This window comes from Adiantum capillus-veneris, chromosome 10, assembly GCF_014529385.1.
Source record: "Adiantum capillus-veneris isolate H3 chromosome 10, ASM1452938v2, whole genome shotgun sequence".
NCBI lineage: Eukaryota > Viridiplantae > Streptophyta > Polypodiopsida > Polypodiales > Pteridaceae > Adiantum > Adiantum capillus-veneris.
This window is the reverse complement of record NC_140940.1, coordinates 142597935-142620018: the sequence shown is the minus strand read 5'-3', so window position 1 is coordinate 142620018 and position 22084 is coordinate 142597935. Positions and strand designations below refer to the sequence as shown.

Below are 22084 nucleotides of genomic sequence, written 5' to 3'. Positions count from 1 at the left end.
AACTTCACAATCTTGGAGCAAGCTGAGCAATACATGCTTTATAAAAGATCTAGGCTTGGGCAGAAAGTGAAGTAATGTTCGAGACAAATGAATTTTGCAACCGTACACAATTCCTTATATGGTTTTTCCAATAGGATTAAAAATAAATAAATGAACTAGTTGTTACTATTTTTGCACCCTTTTTCTCAAAATCTAGGTGGGATTTTCCCCTTTCCTCTGCCTCTCAATCAACATTTTTGAATTTCAAAGCAGCACGATTGTAGGTTGAGACACTTTTCTTGAATAGTGAAGTGAAGATATCCTTCTTAATAAGAAGCTACATTTAAATATCTCCCCATTTTTGATTTACACCCTCCATTTTCTTAGAAGAAATCTAGAAATATAGTATGTGCTTGTGACGCTTCTGTTCACTCACCCGCTCATTTCTCTTGTTCATGTTTGTGCAACTGTGTCAACGTGATACAACTACATCAAATGTAGATAACGGTATAGATGGCTCACCTATTTAACTACTATTGACACACATTTGTAGATGTGAGGATGTGCATCCGTCGGAAAGCCAAGTGTGGGTTTGCTTTTTTTCCCGAGACGCCGGATGGGAGGTGCACATACTAGTGTAAGTAATCTTTAAAGGAAAGGAGCAAAGGGCCATGAGAGTTCTCTACAAACTGAAAGCTAAAAGCAAAGCAACAAAAAGTTGAAGATACCCCAAAACATGGATCCCTCAATACCTTGAGAGTTAAGCATAGGTAGAAAATGTGTTTATTATTGTTTTCCTGCGTAAACTCTGGTTAAAGACCAGCTCTTCTTCATTCTCGCGATCTCTCTCATTTCCCACATAGTAGCAGATTTTTGCGCTCGCCATAGCCGGCAGGCTTCCGGCCTGCGCAGAACCATGAGTGTCGTGCATTTAAAGTAGCGTTCTCACTGCTCTGTTGCTGGCTCTCATGGAGGACTTCGTCAACCTTCTTGAGCGGGACTATGGGCTTAAACCCCAGGGAAAGATGGCGCCTATGGCCAATGCGAAGCAGCCTCCTTTCTCTGCCTCCATAGCCAAGCCAGCGCCTGCAGGAAACCCTAGAAATGGGACCAAATACAGAAGCTCGGCACCCGTCTTGGCTGACGACGACCCATTTTTCGGTGGAACTGGAGTACGATCGCCTTCTTCGGGCAGGTGCAATTCAGTTACTGGATCTGATCCACTAATCTCTCGCTATGATGATACTTTTGGAGTCCCTCCATCTGCTCCTCCTGCAACCCACATTTTTGAAGACATTTTCAGACCAGCAGCATCGAAACCCACACCCATTCCCTCTACCAAAGGACCATCTTCTTATCCTGTGTTTGATGCCCCTGTATATGATGATGATATCTTTGGAGGATTGCCTGGTGTTAGAAGGGCTGACTCCGGTTTTGAAGATGTTTTCAACATTGGCTCTGCTGCAGCAGCTGTCCCCACCACGAACTCTGCATCCTATGACGATCTCTTGGGCGGGCTTGAGATTAACGATTCCAAAGTTACTGGCATTAAAACCAAGCCCACTTATGATGCGACGCCAGCAGGAGAGTCTGCATTTGATGAGTTGTTTGCTGGATTGCCTGCCAAGTCTCAGTAAGTGGTGCGATCTTCATGTTTAAATATCAAATTAATGCATTATTGAAGAGATCTATATCTACGTCCCGTTGCATTGTCTGGATGACCTGCATAGAATGGGCCGGATCTTGGATTGTTTGATCAAATGGTTTGGTTGTTGAGCTTAATGCATGTTATTCAAGGGGGATGTCCAATTAGTGCTGACGTTGTAAAAACGAAGGCTGGAGTTCTTGTGTTGCAATGGTGGGAGTTGTCCCTTTGGGTATGTGCATTTTATTTCATTCAGACCCGACTTTGAACGTGGGCGATCGTATTTTTGCATTTACAAAGTGTTGTCTAGGAAGGGGATGTTCCTGTTGGAGTCTCTTGGCTGGAAATTGCCTTTCCAGCTATTCTTTCCTCTTAAAATTAAATTGGTAGATAGTTGCTCTTTGAAGCAGAAAATGCAAATTTCTTTGGGTTTTATTGTGTAGATTTTGTGCTGATATTTGCTTAGGTCATCAGAAGCTGGAAAGCCTTCTCAGCGCAATAACGCTAAGTCAGCCAACTACCTTTCCTCTAACATTCTGGAGGACCCTTTTGCAGTTTTTACTTCAGACAATATTCTGCACATGAATCATTCGACAAGTGCATCCAATTTAGAAGCCACAACAGGGGAAGCCGATAAGCTGAGCGAGAATTTCGCCCAAAACCAGAACAGCACAAGCAGTGTCAATTTTGAGAATGATCCATCACGCCCAAGTCTGGACTTAAACAAGGCCTCTGCTGCGGCAGAATCTTTTTTGCCAAAAAAGAGCAAGTCAGGCCTTTCACGAAGTCCAAGTGGTGTTAGTGAGAGTGAAGATTCTAACGATGTGCCATATTTCACCGGCATTCACGACAATGTTGCAGTCGCAAAGGAGCACAAGAAAGTCACATCAAGTAGAGCAAAGGCTGATTCAAGCATGCCAGCAAGTAGTGATGAGTCTGCTTCTGCAGGTTCTCCATCTCGCAGAAATAGGGCCGCACAGAGTGGACAGGCTGATGATTCAATCAGAAGAAGCAGGCCGACATTTCGAGAGTCAGCAGTTTCTCCTAGTCGGGATGGAGAGGAAGTTTCATTGCAGATTCCGAAGGCTGGAAAAAGTGGAAGGGTGGATGAGTTTTGGTTATCCATTGACGATGTGAAGTTGGTGACACAACCTACAACAGCACCACCTCCTGTTAGACCACCTCCGGTACCTGGTTCAAAGCAGGGTCATTCTCTAAGGAAATCCTCACCAGAAGGGAGGTTCACTGAAAATGGTGGACATTCTACTGTGGATCCCTATGTTAAGAGTGGTTTCAATTCAACTGACCCCATCTTGGATGATCGTGAAGCATTTTCATCAGGCAGTTCTCGAAGAATGGATGCAGATGCAAAGGATCATGGAGCTTTTTCACCAGATGAGGAGGAGCAAGGAAGCGCAGCTGCAACAGCATCTGGTGCAGCCATGAGGGAGGCGATTGAGAGGGCAGAAGCCAAGCTCCGGCAAGCAAAGGAGGCAAAAGACAGAGATAGAGAAGAGGCTCGAGGCACAAGAAACAAAGAAGGGGCTTCAACTCGTGACAGAGATGAGGGAGGAGAAGGTAAAGCTGTGCGTGATAGAGAGGAGAGAGAAAGAGATGAGAGGGAAAGAGACGCCAGGGAAAAGTGGCGCAAGGAGAAGGAGAGGGAGGAAAGGGAAAGAGAGAAGCAGAGAGAGAGGGAGAGAGAAAGGGAGCGGGAGCGGGAGAAAGACAGGGCAAATGAGATTGCTCGGCAAAGGGCTGCTGTTGAAAGAGCCAATGCTGAGGTGCGAGAGCGGGCAGAACGTGCAGCTGTTGAGAGAGCAGCCGAGGCAAGGATAAAGGCGGAACGTGCGGCTGTAGAGAGGGCTAATGCAGAAGTCCGAGAAAGGCATGGGCGTGCAGCTGCAGATAAAGCAAGGGCTGAAAGAGCAGCTGCGGCTGAGCGTGAAATGGCAGAGAAGGACAGGATGGCTGCTTCAAGAGACCAAGAACGAAAGAAAGAGGATGATTTTGATTCCATTTTCGGGTCAACCTCTCGGCCCACTAGTGCGCCAAAACAAAGGACTCATCCCACAGTAGGTCCACTTTGCTGTTTATCTACTGATGCATGGACGTTCTTGGCTGGCTTTGTTTGTGTCCATTGATTCACTTTGGCTGCTAGCAGGATGGTATTCCCGCTTCGAATGAAGGGCTTTGGAGGAGCAGTAACTCAGCCTCTACTGTGAGAAAGGTGCCATCGATGCCAAGCATGGCTGATGATCTTACATCGCTGTTTGGTAAGCATTTGGTAGCCCTCTCTGTACCTTTGTGAAATTCCAGTCATTATTCTGAGTTATTGTTTGTTTCAACTTTGTACTAGTTCAGTTATGTTTTGCCTCTTCTATGTAGGTATGTAGTAGATTCTCATTTTAGTCTTTAGCATACATTAGGCTTTAAGATTTTGTTCTTTTGGTGTGGAGTATGAATTCAAGGTTAAGTGTTTGGGATGTTTATCCTTGTTGTGATTGTTCAAAGTTGAGTGCTTGTTTCAAAGTTTCGGTGAAGTAAGCTTCTCTGACTTATTTTGCCGATGCCTTTTCTAAAAGCATTTTCAAGTGAATAGTGGTTCCTTTTAATCTATTTTTGTTCAGAAACAAATAAGGTGATTTAGTTTTATCTTTATCGGTTTCTTTTTTTTCGGTGTCCTTCGCTGTTGTGTTTTTGTGAGCGTTTTAGCCTCTCTCGTAATTTATGACTAAAGAATTTTCTGACCTCAATTTGTCCAGCACTCCATAAGAATTTTAAATATGAGTTTGTGCAAAACTAGTTTTAACCTATGATCCTGGATCTTGCTGGCCCTTTTTGTCATGTTAGCAATGGTTTAACATATGGTCAACGTCTTGTAGTTCCCTCTAATTTATGGCAAGGTATAATTTGTGCTGCCTTCTTCTCTTTTTTCTGCAGCATCCTCTACTTATTTTTGAAGACATTTCATGTTTCCTGCCTTGGTTACTTCACCACAGTGCTAAACATCAGTCTAACCACTGTCTCTTATTCTTAATGCTTTAAAGTGGTAGTTTCACCTACAGAAGTTTTTTACATTTTTTCTAATGCTGGCTTACAAGGTTTGATGCTTGTTGTGTGGCTGTGAAGGTGGACCGTCGTCAGGTCCTGGCACATTTCAAGAAATGGAAGGGGAGTCAGCAGAGCGCCGGAAAGCAAGATGGGACCGCTATCAGCGCACGCTTGAACGAACTGTATATACTCGGGCTTTTATGTCCCTTTCACATGCTGAAATGTCTACAGTTCTCTCTGGTTTAACATATTGTGATAACATAAAGCAACTAGGTAACTCAATAGTGTAAGATCTGATGCTCGTTAGATTTCGACATGTGGCACTTCATCTAGTCATTTTTATGCTTCTCAACTGTCAATGGAGTATTGTACATCAAGCAAGCAGTCTCAGAATCGAGTTCACAATTAAACCAAAATGCTGTAGTTCCTTGCTTTTTAAGACTTTTGAAGGCCTTATGTAGGCCAAAAACACATCTTGTGAAGAAGAAATCTAAGGTCTAATCTTGTAAATCATTCTTGGGAGCAATTGTGGACCGTTGGATAAAGCTTGTCGATTAGTGCCACATGGCAAGCTAATAATGCGAGACCAATTTTCTTCCTTTTCATGTAAGCATTGTCCTATGTATGTGTAAGCCAGTGTGAGAGATAGTTGACATTTGTTTTCCTATTCCTTTAAAGAGGGACATTGAGTAGTGGGTCACAGATAATCTTTCTCATCCTCTTATAAGTTATGTAGGCCGTTGTGACTTTTCACCTTGTTGGAATTGTAGGCCAAAGCCTTGGAGGAAAAGCATCAGCGTGATCTGCAAAGTGCCAAGGATCAAGAAGAGAGACATGTAAGAGGGGGCCTTTTCGTTATTTTCTCATATAAACCCTTGTTTTTTTTATTGAATATCACAAGTGGGGAAATGTGAGCAGAGGGCTGGTGAGCTTGTGGATGCCGAGATTAAGCGTTGGGCTGCAGGAAAGGAAGGGAATCTGCGTGCGCTTCTCTCCACACTTCACTATGTAGGGGCTCTTCATGGTTTTTGTTGTGTCTCGGTTCCATGTCCTCAACTTGCTGACCTTCACCACATTCTTTTACAGGTCCTATGGCCGGAGTGTGGTTGGCAGGCGGTTTCCTTAACAGATCTAATTACTGCCGCAGCGGTGAAGAAAGTCTACCGAAAGGCTACCTTGTATGTTCACCCAGATAAAGTGCAGCAGAAAGGCGCTACAAATCAGCAGAAATATATTGCTGAAAAGGTTTTTGATCTGCTAAAGGTAAAATGTGATGGTCTTTTGTGCTATGTTAAAGCTTTGGAGGGTAGGTCTCTACAATTTCAGAAAAATAGAAAACCTTTCAAAACATTTAACATGCAAAAGTGCAAGGGTAAGAGAGTAGGAATGCCTCATGACAATGGACATTTTGCACTACATATAAAGAGGTGGCCTTGCGTGCATGCAATCTGCCTTGAGTGTAAGCCATTAGGAGGCACACACACACACACACACACACACACACACACACACACAAGGTGGAATCTCTACGTACGTACCTAACGATTCTGTACGGTACAATACGTACTGTTTTTTTTTTTTTGGGCGTTTTTTTCACGGACCACTCGTGCTAGGGGCGCTTTCAGATTGGGATAATAAAGTGAAGGGGAGAGAGCCTTAGGCTTTTTTAATCGACCAGGATTACAAAAGACTCTCTTTTGAAAGGTCTGTGAACTTAAATTTAGTGTAATTTTCTTTTTTTACAAATGGTACGTACCTATCACGTACCTAAAGGTTGGTTCAATACGGAAGTACGCTCCGTACGTACCTAAACCGTACCGTACACTACGTACCTTTCCACCTTGCGCGCGTGCGCGCGCACGCACGCACACACACACACACACACACATACGTACGTACATGCGTGCATCCATCCATACATGCATATGTGTGTACGCACACGCACACGCACACATGTGTGCGTATTAGGAGGTAGTTCACTTGCCACAATGTCTTTTTGTTACTTGCATTTTCCCCGTCATTCATGTCTACTTAGTGCTAACATTTATAGTGTGAATTTACTTGCTTAGGAAGCTTGGAATAAATTTAATTCTGAGGAGCTTTTCTAAATCTCGCTTCGAAAGCTTTGTTTGTCGAAATTTTGCGGAGGAACTTGGCCAGCTAGTTCGTGGTTTTGATCACACACATTTCAGAAAAAGAGCACAGGCATGATGCCATACATAACCTGGTTCTCTCAAGGGAGTTGGTGAGGGCCTCACAATGTCACTTTATAGAAGTTGCCTCTGCAAGTACGTTTTGAGCCTGACTGTGGTTGGCCAAGCCTCACCAAATAACATTATAATAGTGGATGTTGGCTTGCATAGAGATGATTAACACATGCGAACGCATTATAAATTCTTTTGTAAATTTAGATTTATTAAATTTGGCTGTCTTTTGTTGTTTAACCTATATAATCAAGCAGCTGTTTATGGAACATGCACATGGATTTCTTAATTTCTCAATGGTTTTTGTGACGGGTTTTAGGGTTAGGGGTTTTGCGCCGAGGCCAACGAAGGCAATGATCAGTTGCATCTGTGACCTCAACACAAAAGCTCTAATCCTGAAACCTGTTATAGTTTCAGACACTGCAAGTCCCTAGTCTCTATGCTTTTGAAGTTTTGGTTAAAGCTTTCATCGAAGAGAATACTAACGAAGCGTAATCGGTGTTTGATATCGCAAGCTTAGTTAGTGGCTTTGTGATGTCGGGGTTAGATAGCTTGAGGGGGTGAGTGCAATTAGCACTTATTACTGCATGAGATGTACACATGTTATTGATTCGGTACAAGATTGGGTGCTTAGATATTCACACATACCCTCAGTTAATTATTACATGCTTAATTATGGGCATTTAAAGGCATAACAAAATTGTCAACTCTTAGTTGTCCAATGCTCTTTTTTGATCTCTCTCTCTCTCTCTCTCTCACACACACACACACACACACACACACACGAATTTACATATTGCGTGCATACTTATGTATATCTAGATGTGTGTGTGTACATGTGTTAAAAAAACCAAATCAATACAAAGTTGGAAACTTGACAATATGACTTAGATGTTGGTAAGGCATTTTGAAGCCTTCGTAATTTATGATTTTGAGAACTTGTATATTTAGTTTGATAGGCTTGTATTTCTAGTTTGCATTGTGACAACTTTGAAGACCTTGGAGCCATCAGGGTGAAATTTTATGGCACCAAGTCCATTTTAAGAACCAAATGTACTTTTGCCAATGGGCTACATACCTTGTTTGACTCGTAATTGTACATGTACATAAGTTTGGGACTTTGAACAGTAAATCCACATAATGGCTAAATTTACGTATCTTCCTATTAAGTCTCCAATCTCGGAAAAATAAAAATTCTTTTAGAACATCTTTAGCGCGTAAGTGAAGGGTGAAGTTTAGAAAATGATAAGACACATGAAGGTGGAAAGTCAAAAGGCATTTTGTGTCCATATAAAGAGGTGGTCGATTTTCCATTGGTCTATTTGTGTTTTTTTCCCCTTCATTTTTCGTTTGGCATTTTCTTCTCTTTCAAATGTCCTCTCTCTCTCTCTCTCTCTCTCTCTCTCTCTCTCGCTCTCTCTCTCTCGTGCGCATCGTGCTATATCTGTCCTTTTCACGTCCAATCGATACTGTTGCAAATCTACGTGCTTCGTCATAACACACATTGTTGCATGCTATAAACTAACACATTGTTTTTGTTTTTGTGGAGGGGATCTTTGAATTAAGAATACATTTTAATTTTTTTGAATCCATTAGGAATACCTTTTAATTTTATGAATCTTCCTAATAATGGCTCTACAAATAACATATCTAGAGAACAACAAGGTAAAGAAAATAAAGAATACAAATGTAAAAACGACGCACATTGCATATATACTTCATTTAGACATGCAAAGTTATTTAATGTTCTGCTTTCATGAGGCTTTTCATTTCCTAGACTCACCCTTCACTTATGTATTTGTGATGCTTTAAAAAGATTGTTTTTTCCTCAAAACTACGGTGACATCATACTATTTGCTCTAATTGTAAAAACCCACTTGCTCAATGAAGGGTGCAAGGCCTTCTCCACATCCTTGGGGAGGAGGTTTGAGAATGCGCTTGAGTACAATGACAGCGAGCTAAGCAAAAATGCCAATGATTGGAAGGAGGTCTTTGATGTTGCTATGTAGAGCAGCTTAGAGGTGGCCATCCTCATACTCGTATAAGGTGAATCAATGCAATCCTTCAAGCATGCCCCAACCTTGGTCTTGAATTATATTTGAGCAAGATTCAACATCAATGACCGACAGAAGAAGACATAGTATCGAGTTGAAAGGCCTTGAAAAATCGTGATAGAGGTCTTGATGATGTGGATGGAATGCTGTACTACGTCCATCTATTTAGGCACTCATGATCGTGAATAGTTGAAGACGATCGCAGGGGGGGCGGGGCGGGGCAGGGGGGTGGGGGGTGGGGGTGGGGTTTGTTTTTTTTGCTAAATCCTTGAGTTCTTGGTCTCAATTCACAATAATGATCCTTTGATACGAGTTCAAGCTTTCTCTCTTGGTTCTTTACAATGACGATGTTATTTCTCTCGGTTCTCTAAAAAAAAGCATGGTAGCATGAGAACACATTTTTAAAATTTATAAATATTTTATCTTTGTTTAAATCTATGATTAAGTTTTGTTAGTTATATATGATTGAAAAGAAAGTGACAGACATTCTTCTTTCGTTTCTTTTTTTTTTGAGCTTGAATTCTTTAAAATATGGCTTCTTTTTCATTTGGTCGTGATTTCTCTCTTCTTTGTTGCATGCGCGCGCGCGTGCGTGTGTGTGTGTGTGTGAGAGAGAGAGAGAGAGAGAGAGAGAGAGAGAGAGAGGGAGGGAGGGAGGGAGGGAGACAAAACAAAGTTACTTGCTTTGATTCAATATTTATAGCTTTTGATATTTTACAATTTATCTATTTTTCCTTTCTTAATGTAAAAGGGATGCTAACTTAATTTTAATTTACTTGTTTTTTGAGGTTTTCTTGCTTATGGTGTGAATAGTTTACCAAGTTTTATCGCATTTTGTGAAGAGGAACAGATGTACGAAGAGTCGAATCCTGAGTTGATATGAATTCGATAAATGTTGATATGAGGTGGCTCTTTGCAATCCTTTGTGCTTAACTAAGGAGAACTTGTCTTGGTGCCATGGGACAAGAAGTGGCCACTTTATTGAGAGAGAAAGAGAGGCTTAGAGTAGAGAATGTATTACTTAGTATGAAAATACAAGATAAGATAGCCTTAGAATCATTGGGTTCATATACAAAGCACTGGGAAAAATAACATACAAGCGAGGAAAAAAAGTAACCTGGTGGTCCTAAGTGTGTTCATACACATCACTATCATATACATGGTACCAGATATTGTACCTTGGGTAGCTCGTTCCAATTGTTCAATTCCCTTAGCACAAGATCTGTGGAGAGCAAGAAGGAGATAGGGAATTGTACACAGACAAAAGGCTTCCCATGTAGACAAACATATTGTGACCCGCCCTTCTTGGATTGTTCCCTATGAAAATTATCATTGACCTTGCTTTTTTAAAGCATATCTCAGAGTCTAAAGAGACAACATTGTGGGAAGATTAGGTCACTTCCTCGAAAACATTCCCTTGTGCTGATGTATCCATTTCAAATAGTAAAGAGCTTGTTGACGTTGCCCGATTTGACAATCGGAGCACTCGAAGCGACAGTGGGAGATTTTGTATGGCACTTTGCAACTGGCAATGACCAACACACTTGACATACATATTTGTAAGGGCAACACACAAGGCAACATGTTCCACAACATTGGAATCAAAATCTCATCATGGATTTTATTTTCCTCGTCGTTATGTCCAATCGGAGCATCCATGCCAAGCCTTGATGGGACATGTAGAGACTAAAGATTGGGAAGAGATCTGAGCACACCCACCATAAGCACTATGCATGAGACATAAACCTTTAATGTGTATTGCTCATTCCATTGAGACTGAAAACCCTCAATAAGATTACTCGCTTGAACTTCTTCAGTCCAGACTTGGCAACACAATAATTATCAAGTTTCTAGATTCTTTGGGATGGAATCAAGCATGATTCTTTGCTATTGCTCTTGTGACTCTCTGGTTTTGCTCCTCAATGCTAGAGAGCCACTCGGCTTAATCTTTTGTTTTTGGTGAGAACTTCTGAAAGCAGCTAGTACATATGTGGCCATGATTTTCCAAAATTCTGTTTAATAGGAATCTTCGCACGATTCATTTTGGTCTAGGTCCGGGTCCGGGTCTGGGTGTAGGTCCATGCACACAGAGGGTCAACAGCTGAGGGAGGAGGGACCAAGGCCAGTGCGCCTCTCTTTCACGGCCGTCAAATGTCCAGGGAGAGGGGGGCCAAACAATGACAGCATATGAAGTGAATCCCTGCAACGACAATGACCCCAACAAATTCCATGCAATGACAGCCACCTGCTAGCAAATTCCAGCTTCTGATAGTGATGGATGGGGTTCCGTGTGCTAATGTGTCAATGCAGTACAGGCTGCTGCTGCAGGCTTGCATTCCAGCTGCTGATTTCGCAAGCATCGAAGCATGCAGGTCTCATATTACGAAATTTAATTGCCACTAAACGGATGGCCTTGATTGGTGGCGCCCCTCCCCTGGACTTTGACGGCGTAGGGAATGGCCACTGGAGGGGCATTCCCGGCCGTCAAAGGTCGAGGGGAGTGAGGCCTCAGTGCTCTCTGAAGTACAGATACAGTCTGTGCAGATTTCGAGTGCTGGCGTGGCAAAGATTCTGGAAGCTGAGGTGGCAGACCATGAGCGTATCCAGCTGTAGCAAATTCCGCATGTTGATGTGCCTGAAATTCCGCCTGCTGAGTTGGGAGGGGCGTGCAGGCCATGCACATTCTGCCTGCTGACGTGCTGTAGATCTGTCGATTGCAGCGCCGATTCTGCAAATAAGAGCATGGAGATTGGAGGGCTGAGATCGCTGGCCCCACGACCCTGGACTTTGACGGAAGAACAGAGTGCTAAAAATGCTTGATATAGTGAATTTTTTCAAATAGTGTTATGTGAGGGACTGTGAAGGCTCAATGCCCTTGAAATACTTTCTATGGATAACAACAATCGGGTTTTTGATCTTTCTACGGAAAGCTTCCCAAATAATCTTTTTGTCGCAACAGTCTGCAATCAATTTGTGAGCTCGTCTTTTAGAGGCATGTTGATGCCACAATACAAGAGCATATATATATATATATATACACGTAGAGATTAGGCTGAATTAATAGGGAACCATTCATGGGTTAAGCATAATAATCCATAGAGAAAACATAGAAATTGTTGGAGAGATTTAATACACAATACAAAATAGCTTGATCATTCTTCCAAAAAAACTCAAAAACATTGTGTGCCACATTCTCATAGCACCTATACGTGTTGTATGCTTAGTTTTCCACCTCTTAGGCTGACTAGGCTTTGTTCCATTCACATTTTCACATCACATAAGCTTATGAGTTTGTTTACATGGCTTATACCGCATATCTCGGTGGAGAAATTGTTCACACACATGAGTGCAGCAAAGCCCGCACTCCAATAATCTCCCCCTTCTTGCACATAGCACTCATCCACATTTTCCCCCTCAAAACACACAAAGGGTGAGGTACACACACAAGCCTCCTCCAACACAAAGGTTGTAGATGCACAATCCTCCTCTTGAACAAAGAGGGGTACACGCTCCTCCTCACAAAGAGGGTAATGAGGTCACATTTGTAGATTGGAGGATTTTCTCTCCCACACATGTCTTCAAGTCTTTGTTAGTGTTTGCTGTTGTCAAAATTGTTGCCATGTACCAATGGTCGTTTGTTGGTGTTGCTAGGCCGATCGTCATTTTTTTTTGGTGTGTTTTTTAGTTACCTTTTGTTGCTTATTGTTTAATGTTTTATTTTTCTAGACAATAAATGGTGCCATATCACATGATTTTTCATAGGCATGGCATAACTTCAATTACGAAGATCTTGCCATCTTAATGATGGTCGTGTCTACTTCTCTCATAATGGGCACATGTTTGTTTTTCAACCATAACCTTGAAATTTTGAAATCGGATAAACACCTCATTTTTCTCCTTTGCGAAATACATCCATGCACGGTCATCAATGAAGGTAACATATAACATAAAGTCCGTATCCACTCATAGATGCAGTCTTTGCATGTTACCATGTACACGTGGTAGTGATGTGTGTGAACACACTAGGACTGCCGAGGCATTTTTTCTCTCTTTAGGAGGTTCTTTCCCTCGAGCATTGTATATACACCCATCACTCTAGGGCTATCTATTTTTCCATTGCTCACTAAGTAACACACTCTCTATTCTGTGCCTTGAGCTTTCTTCGTCTTCTCCAAGCTGTGTGCCTTTCTCTGCAACCCTAATTTCAACAATTGGTATGAGAGCAGGTTGCGTCCTCCTGGGCTCAGTCGCCAGCTGCTCCAGCACACGCCTGCTCACTTTCTTCGATTTCTGTGAGCTTTGGCGCGCGTTCGCAGGTCGACAAAAAATTTGGGTAGACTCGTAGAGCTCAGTCTGCTCAGATTTTTGATTCGGGCTCATTTCTGCCTTCGTTTCCATTACAGGCAGTACTGCACAGGGTACTTCGTCATTTTGTGCAAAATTTTTTTCGGTGCCGTTTTTTGTATAACAGGTGCCTAACAGTGTTCTACGGTTTGTGCTATATAGCACGTGTTGTTCCCGCTTTGTTTTTCCTCTTTTCGGGCAGTTTTCACATTAGGTGCAGCATTTTCCATGGTTGACAATAACATAGATGTGTTCAAGATGTTTGCTGCTGAGGACAGATTGGATGGGGACAATTACCCTATGTGGGCTTACATGATGCAACATGTTCTCATATCAAAGGGCATCTGAAATATTGTGCAGGGCATTGATGTACGTCCTGGTTTTGAGGATGCTGGCGATGTTGAGGATGTTGCAGGTCTTGATCCAAGAATTGCTGCTATTAGAGTTGTTTTGCCGACGGCATAACAATCTTGTTGGGATATAAAGGATGCGCATGCTCATGCATTGATTGCGTTGTCTGTGAAGCGCACCATTGTTCCTCACATTCGTTCAGCAAAATCTGCAAAACAGGCTTGGGATATTCTAGCAAGTCTTTATGCAAGCCGCAATGAGGCTAAAATTGCTTTGCTGCGTAAAGAGCTAGAATCGAAGATTATGTATGAGGAAGATGATATGGACACTTTCCTTGCTGGTGTCAAGGATATCAATGAGCAACTTATTCTGCAGGTGAAGTCATTTTAGACAGTTCCCTTGTGTAGACTGTTCTTGATGCCTTACCTGATTCATACCAGACTTTTGAAAGTACTTGGAGACTAATGACGCAAGGAAATCCTGAAGTTGTCAAGTTTGATGCATTATGCACATTGCTGTTGCAAGAGTCACTTTCCAGAAAAAACAGGACTAGGCAGCGTACAGTTTAACAGGCTTTTATTGCTTCTCAAAGAAAAGGTGGTAATAGCATTGCAGCCACTTCTTATGGTTCTGTTGCGAGTGGCAAAGCTTTTGTTACTAATGCTTCTGCTGGCAACAAATTCTGGTGATAAGGGAAAAAAGAAGATGCATTTCCATTATTGTAGAGCTAATGATCATTTGATCAAGCAACGTCCTAAGTTGAAGGCCAAAGAGGCTAAGAAGAAAGAGGGTGGTTCCACTGCAAATGCTGGTTCCACTACAAATGCAGCCATTGTTGAGTCTTCTGTAAAAGTAAAATGTGATGTTGATGTTGATGCAGAATGGGCTTTTAGTGCAGAGTGCACTTACAATCCTGCTGTCCATGATGCATGCTTGTCAGTTGTTGTAGATTTACATGTGTGGTATTTCGACAGCGGTGCTACAAAGCACATTACCTCACATCGTGAATTGTTCACCTCTCTTGAGTCTGTCCCTCATGGGAATTCAGTTACGTGCCAACAATGCCACTTATCCGGTTCAGGGGATTGGAAAGATTGTGCTTAATGCTGCAAATGGCAGCTCTTTCACACTTGTTGATGCACTTTATGTACTTGGGATCAAGAAGAATATTTTGTCTGTATTCGCACTTGCTAGACTTGGACTTGTAGTCAAATTTGTGGATGACAGATGTACAGTTCATGATCTCAGTTTTGGTGATGAAATTGTTGCATCTGGCCTTTTGTGCCGTGGGATGTATAAGCTCACTTTGTATGGCAAGTGTGGAGAAAATTTTGCAAATGCAGTTGCATATTCAAGGGCTATTTCACATGCAAAACTTTGGCATGCACGTTTTGGGCATCTGAATCTTGCTAGTTTGCTGCGTTTGTGAAAATCTGATATCGTTGCTTCTTTGCCACCTCTTGAAGCACCTATCAAACATGTTTGTGAAGGCTGTATTTTGGGTAAAATGCAACGTTCTAAGGTTCCAAAGGATGGTTCAGTTAGGGCCACATGCAGGTTACAGCTTGTGTATAGTGATGTTTGTGGGCCCATGCAAACTCCGTCCTTGGGCAATTACCTGTACTTCGTGACTTTCATTGATGATTACTCCAGGCATTCATGGGTATTTCCGCTTAAAGTGAAGTTTATGCGCTTCAAACAATTTTTGGCTATGGCTGAAAATGTATCAAAATGTACTATGGGCACCCTCCGTTCCGATCGAGGGGGGAAGTATATGTCTCATGAATTTAATGCATTTTTGGCTAGTTGTGGGATAAAACACCAATGTACAGTGCCGTATACGCTTCAACAAAATGGTGTTGCTGAGAGGAAAAACATGTCTCTTACGAAAATGGCAAGATGTATGGTCAAGAGTCAAAGCTTTACGACATTCTTTTTGGCTCGAGGCTGTCATGTGTGCCACTTATGTACTCAACATGTGTCCTACAAAAGTGTTGCAGTTTATGACTCCATATGAAGCATGGCATGATAGAAAGCCATCTATTGAGCACATGCGTGTTTTTGGCTGTTTGGTTTATGGTTTAGTGCCACAAGTGCAGCGCAAAAAATTGGATGATAAGGCTGTCAAATGTATTTTTGTTGGTTTTAGTGCTGAAAGCAAAGGTTACAGGTTGTATCATCGGCAAACAAAGCGTATTTTGCTTTCACGAGATGTAGTGTTTGTGGAAGATTCTGTTCAACCCTTGCTGTCATGTACTAGAGACAATAATGTAAGCTCACATGACATTTATGACACTTTGTTGCCTCTTTTCAGTGGTGGAAGTTGAATGTAAATTTCAATGAGGCAAATGTACAACCTATGGGGGTTTCTGAAAATGTTATAGATCAGCCTATTACTGATGCAGATGTACATGATGTACTTGATGAGGAAAGGACTGAAAATAAGCAGGCTAGAGGTATGCCAAAATGGCTGGTGCACACTTAGGGTGACAGTAAATTGGATGCACCTTCGTCTAGTCGTACTCGTTCAGGCTCTCGCCATGCATCTTATGCATCAGATTGTTATGCTTTGGCTGTGTCTAGCTTACATGATGTTGAGGAACCTCTATCTTTTGATGAAGCACAAAATTCAAAAAATTGGATGGCTACCATGCAATCAGAATATGATGAACTTATAGAAAATGACACATGGACTTTATGTGATTTGCCTCTTGGCAAAAAGGCCATTGGTACGAAGTGGGTTTACAAGTTGAAACGCAAGCCGGATGGTGAGATCGATAGCCGGATGTAACAGTCCAATAGAAAGCACATTGTATGTAAAGCGTGAGGGTTGATGTACTTCTCATTGTGGTTCTTTATGTAGATGATTTGACGATCACTGGACCAAATGAGAGACATACTGCTGAATTTAAGGCTGATTTGAATGCTACTTTCAAGATGAAAGATTTGGGGCTGTTGCATCATTACTTGGGGATACAGTTTAAGCAGTGTGATGGTGGTATTGCCTTGTGTTAGAAAAGTTACATAGAGACATTGCTATGTAAGTTTGGACTTGAGGATTGCAAACCTATTGCCACTCTCATGGAAACAGGTTTGAAATTGAGTCTACATGATGTTGGTGATCCTGCAGATGTCACTCTTTACCAAACTGCTGTTGGATGCCTCATTTATGTATGCAACACGGGGCCAAATATTCAGTTTGCAGTCTCACAGGTCAGTATATTTATGCATAGCTCAGGGTCTAAGCATTGGCAGGCCATCAAGAGGATTTTTTGCTACCTTAGTGGCACTTTACATCTTGGCTTGTTTTATCCCATGGGGGGATCATTGCCGCCAGACTTACATGCTTTTTCGGACTCAGATTGGGCTGGTTGTTTTGACACGCAAGTGTCCACAAGTGGTTTTTATTTCATGCTTGGCAGTTCATGTATATCATGGTTGAGCAAGAAGCAACCTACTATGGCCACTTTGAGTTGTGAGGCTGAGTACAAGGCAATCTTCACAGCTATTGGTTGAGTGTGTATGGCTCAGACGCCTTATGGCTGATTTGGGTGTTGGACAGGACACTGCCAACACTATCTACACTGACAGTTAGAGTGCATTGGCAGTTGCGAGGAACCCAGTTTTCCATGCTCGCACAAAGCACATTGAGGTGCATTACCACTATGTCAGGGAGAGGTTCTCAGTAGGAGAGATCAACTTGGCTTATGTGCCAACACAGGACAACCTTGCAAATCTTTTCACAAAGGCATTGTCTTGTGAGAAGCTTGAAGCTTTCCGCAAAGCTTTGGGCTTACTCCCCTTTGTGGACTGATTATGTCCTTAGGGCATGGCACTTCCCTTTACTTATGTGCCAGCTCTCGTTCACTGCATCACTCCAGGGGGGATTTGTTACCATATACATGTGGTAGTGATGTGTGTGAACACACTAGGACTACCTAGGCATTTTTTTTCTCTTTAGGAGGTTTTTTCCCCCGAGCATTGTATATACTTCCATCACTCTAGGGCTATCTATTTTTCCACTGCACACTAAGTAATACACTCCGCATTGTGTGCCTTGAGCTTCCTTCATCTTCTCCAAGCTGTTGATAGCCGATTTTTGGAAATCAAAGAAAAAAAAAGAAAAAGGTTATTTTTCCTCTGTCAGAGCCTTGGCGACACCGTCAGAAGGCTGGGCAATGCCTGGTCAACCTCACGGCTCTGGCTTTTACTGGCATGGCCTCGTCACATGGCCCCCCCCTCGATTGGCCGGTCTTATCACTCTCATGTCCTCGCTCGTCCATACCCTAGCATAACAAGCTGCCCTCGGTTTCACTCTCCCATCTCTCTCTCTCTCTCTCTCTCTCTCTCTCTCTCTCTCTCTTGTTTTATTCCCTTGGCGGGTCGTCGTAAATCTCTCTCTCTTTTTCACTATCTCTCTCTCTCTCTCTCCATCTTTCCCCCCATCAATCCAGCTCTCTTCCCATCTCTCGGAGAAAAGGCCCCGCGGGCATTGAATGAAATATCCCACTCTCTCTCTCTCTCTCTCTCTCTCTCTCTCTCTCTCTCTCTCTCTCTCTCTCTCTCTCTCTCTCTCTCTCTCTCTCTCTCATTTTCTCTACACACCTCCCTCTTCCCCTCTCTCAATTCTCGGCACACACTCTCTCTCCCTCATCCACTCCTTCTCTCTCTGACAACTCGCTCCCTCTCTCGCTCTCTCGTCGACGACCACATGGCCGCCGCAGGCGGCCCGGCCATCCTCTCTCTCTATCTCCCTCGTGGCCTACAAGAAGCCGAAACACTATTTCTCTCTCTCTCTCTCTCTCTCTCTCTTATCTACACACACACACACACACACACACACACACACACACACACACACACACACACACACACACACACACACACACACACACACACACACACACACACACACACACACACACACACACACTCAGCCCTACCATTTCCTTGGCCCGCTATTCCTTCTCCCTCTCTCCCCACCCCATTGACTCTCTCCCCTTCTCTCGTCCTTGAGCTACTATGCAAGACAGGCCCAGATAATATTCCCACTCTCTCTCACCACACACCCCCCTTACCCCACTCCATTGCCACCCCCCCCCCCCCCTTCCCTCGCTCGTTGTCGGCGGCCCACAAGGTGCAAACCCCCCGCCATCTCATTTCTTTCTCACCCCCCCTCTCTCTCTCTCTCTCTCTCTCTCTCTCTCTCTCTCTCTCTCTCTCTCTCCTCTCTCTCTCTCTCTCTCTCTCTCTCTCTCTCTCTCTCTCTCTCTCTCTCAGCCGCTCCTGGTTCCAGCTAGTAAAGGTGCAGTAAAGCGACCTCTCTCTCTCTCTCGCACGCTTGTGCAGGCGCATCCGCAACTCTCTCTCTCTCTCTCTCTCTATCACACACACACACCCTTGCTGTATGCACACACACACACACACACACACACACACACACACACACACACACACACACACACACACACACACACACACACACACACACACACACACACACACACACACACACATTTTCATTTGTTCTACACATACATTAACTCCTCTAGTATACATACAATGGTATGCACACCCCCATCTACATGTGCACATACATCTCCACTTCCATATACATACCCACTTCTGCAGATATAGCACACCTTGTATGGTCCGAAATCAATATGGTCACATGTTTTGCTATGTATTAGGAAACTTCTTTGTACTCATTGAATTTCATATATGTGATAAGAATGTTGCTCTCAGGAATTTTGTTTTTGGATATTGCAGAAAACTTTGACACTTCATGCAGAATCCACCTAAGAACGAAAGCTACCACGAAAAAAAGCATCCAGGAAACGGCCAGCTATCCTGTTCAGCCAAGATTTTTTTATCCCAAAACATTTGTATATATGGACCAGCAGGAATCGCTGGCTGTGTTACCTTTTATTTGGATTTTTCTGATTGAATAATTTATGAATAGAGGTTTTTTACAAGAAGTTATGTTGTCTTATCTAATGTCGTGGGACATGCTTCCAATGGTTGAGCATAAAAAATATCCATCCATCCGTGTTGGATGCCAACTCAGGGCATATGGGCATTAGTTAATGTGACCCACATACCCACCATGGATAGCAATTAAGGCAGGCCATATGGCAGTGGTAAACGAATCAGCAAACCCGGATACTATTTAAGACCGTGGGTATCATCTTCAACTGGTAACACATGCAACAGAAAACGCTTTCACAGAAGCTCTAGTTCTCAAATATTCTGCGCAATAGTTATCTCAAACAACACATGCATAGAAAGCGTAGCTCTGGCTCACAAAGGTTATGCGCAATAGCTTTCTTAGCCAGAAAAAATACACACAATAGCGCATAGGAGAGACTCTGAAATCGCACTAGGGCACAAAAAAACCCAAACTGAATAACCTGTAGCAGGAAGCGTAAGCACCCCCATCCCCGCATTCTGGGCCTTGCTATCGACGCTTCAGAAGCACACACCTGCTATATTGGGCATCAGATCTGTGTTGGCCTCGACCCACTCAAACAGAAGTACACTCCATCTGCACAAAACGCAGCAACACAAAACGCTGGGACCTCGAACTCCTCTCAGGTAGGCAACGCCTGCTGAGAGCAACTTCTTTATCTGCGGTTTTTTTGGTCACATGAGCATCATAAACACTCAATGTTTGTTCTATTCATGCTATCGTAGTCTGTTCTCATCATGAAGTCTTAGTAGTATGGAATCAGAAGCATACACCCATGTTATTACTTTCTCCATTGTTTTGGCATTAACTATGTACTGTGGTTTATCTTCAATGTCTTGCGATGGTCATACTGATATTTAGGAAGGGGCATTAATGCATACGAAAACTAATCTGGCAAACTAATATGGCAAGTGTAGGATAGTCCCTACAGCTTGAGGAGTTTGTATGATAGTCACATCTTGAAGGTTTTTTCTAACAGTTATGAGGTTTGGTTTAAAAAAACCCTCCTGTGAAGGGTATCACATGCAATATAGTTTTGCTGCCAGGCTGTCGTTTTTTCAGGAAAAAACAAGTCATACTCTCTAAATCAGACAATACAAATTCTACATGGATAACACATGGGTTACAATAAGGATTCGTTCTAGCATACTGATTGGCTGTTGTATATTGAAGTGCATGCCAAGGGCTGGAAGGGATGTGTCCTAGCTTGATGTGGTGACTATCGTTATATTAGGTGTCTAAATAATCAGGCAATGAACGCTCGACTCCCACATACTTCCGCACTCATAGATTATGACTGTACACTAGTAAGTCTTGGGATTGACTCAGGGTGGTCTGGTTTGCTGGAATGATACTAGGATTCTAACATTTGAAGAATGCGTTAGTATGTTGCATTACAGAAGTGTAATACTGTTGGATTTTTTCAAAACACACACACACACACACATACAGTAGCACACATACATTATACATTCTTCATGGTTGTTACTTATTAAGAAGGCTGGCTGGACAATAGCAGGTCTCAATACCTTCCCGTTGAGGGCCGCACATAGGAAAGGTTGATTGAATTTACACAGGGAGAATACCATAACAAGGTTTTTTGGTTTGTATTTTAAAAGAAACCTCCTGTTGAGGGTCTCGCAAGAGATAAGGTATTTTTGAAAATATGTCCATTTTTGAGGGGAAATGCTGCCGGATTTTTTCAGCGCATGCAAAGTATCACACACACACAACACACGGGCTGTTTTGGAAACAAAACACCTAAGTAGGTATAAACAATCAAACAAACCATATATAGGTGGAGTAACTACATAAGGAATTTTTTGAAAAAAACTTGCTCCGAAGATAAACTCAACGTATACAATCTCTTAATGACTTAGTAAGAGTCGTATGGAGATGAGAAACACAGAGGATAAATAGCTGGGTTTTCTTACTTAACCAACAATACATGGCCAATAGAACAAGGTAACATCTTTACATAGCAAGAAAACACATGACTGCTCTCGAACGAGTCTCCTGTATAACATAAGGATAGAAACGTACAATTTGTGGGTTTTTAGCTCATTCATGAACTATTTTATGTACTTCTCATGTGAACACCCCATTAAAAAAGACTGCTAGGATGAGCGTGAGTCGGGATCCCATGAAAATAGCCCTTGTTAGAGAAAAAATGCACAAAGCTCGCATGGAGCTACAAAATTTCATTCCCAACCCACCCAAAGAATGGATCCGAGCCTTTTTTCCTAGGAAAACCAAGACGTTACCTAAAGTGTATAAGTGACTTCTTTGTTACACAGACATATGGAGAGAGAGGGGTTTACTCTTAGGGGTGGTGTGACAGCGATAACAAGCGGTGGGGACCGTTTGGATACCTGTCTACCCATTCTAATTGATATGTACTGATGTATACAATTGTTTGGATGGTGACAGGTATAGGCTTCCACCTTCACTCAACCAGGGAGAGACTTCCGATCCTCCTAACTGT

The 22084-nt window shown here is 42.6% G+C and overlaps 1 protein-coding gene across 2 annotated transcripts; it reads left to right on the top strand.

The window, feature by feature from the left end:
• Positions 1-638: 638 nt before the first annotated feature.
• Positions 639-7153, top strand: LOC147449766 (uncharacterized). 2 transcript variants are annotated; one of them, XM_086522123.1, is made up of 8 exons: positions 639-1612; positions 2091-3699; positions 3786-3900; positions 4757-4860; positions 5449-5514; positions 5597-5686; positions 5765-5941; positions 6748-7153. In XM_086522123.1, the coding sequence occupies exons 1-8, from the start codon at positions 948-950 to the stop codon at positions 6784-6786; spliced, it is 2865 nt and encodes a 954-aa protein (XP_086378249.1). In that variant the 5' UTR covers positions 639-947; the 3' UTR covers positions 6787-7153. The 2 variants fall into 2 exon arrangements, with proteins under 2 accessions (XP_086378249.1, XP_086378250.1); XM_086522124.1 differs by having other exon boundaries at positions 647-1612; positions 3789-3900.
• Positions 7154-22084: the final 14931 nt, after the last annotated feature.

Excerpts from the sequence above, each read along its gene's own strand:
- LOC147449766 (XM_086522123.1), top strand. The coding sequence starts at position 948 with ATGGAGGACTTCGTCAACCTTCTTGAGCGGGACTATGGGCTTAAACCC. Across the intron at positions 1,613-2,090 it reads GGATTGCCTGCCAAGTCTCA|GTCATCAGAAGCTGGAAAGC; the intron begins GTAAGTGGTGCG and ends ATATTTGCTTAG. Across the intron at positions 4,861-5,448 it reads AGCGCACGCTTGAACGAACT|GCCAAAGCCTTGGAGGAAAA; the intron begins GTATATACTCGG and ends TTGGAATTGTAG.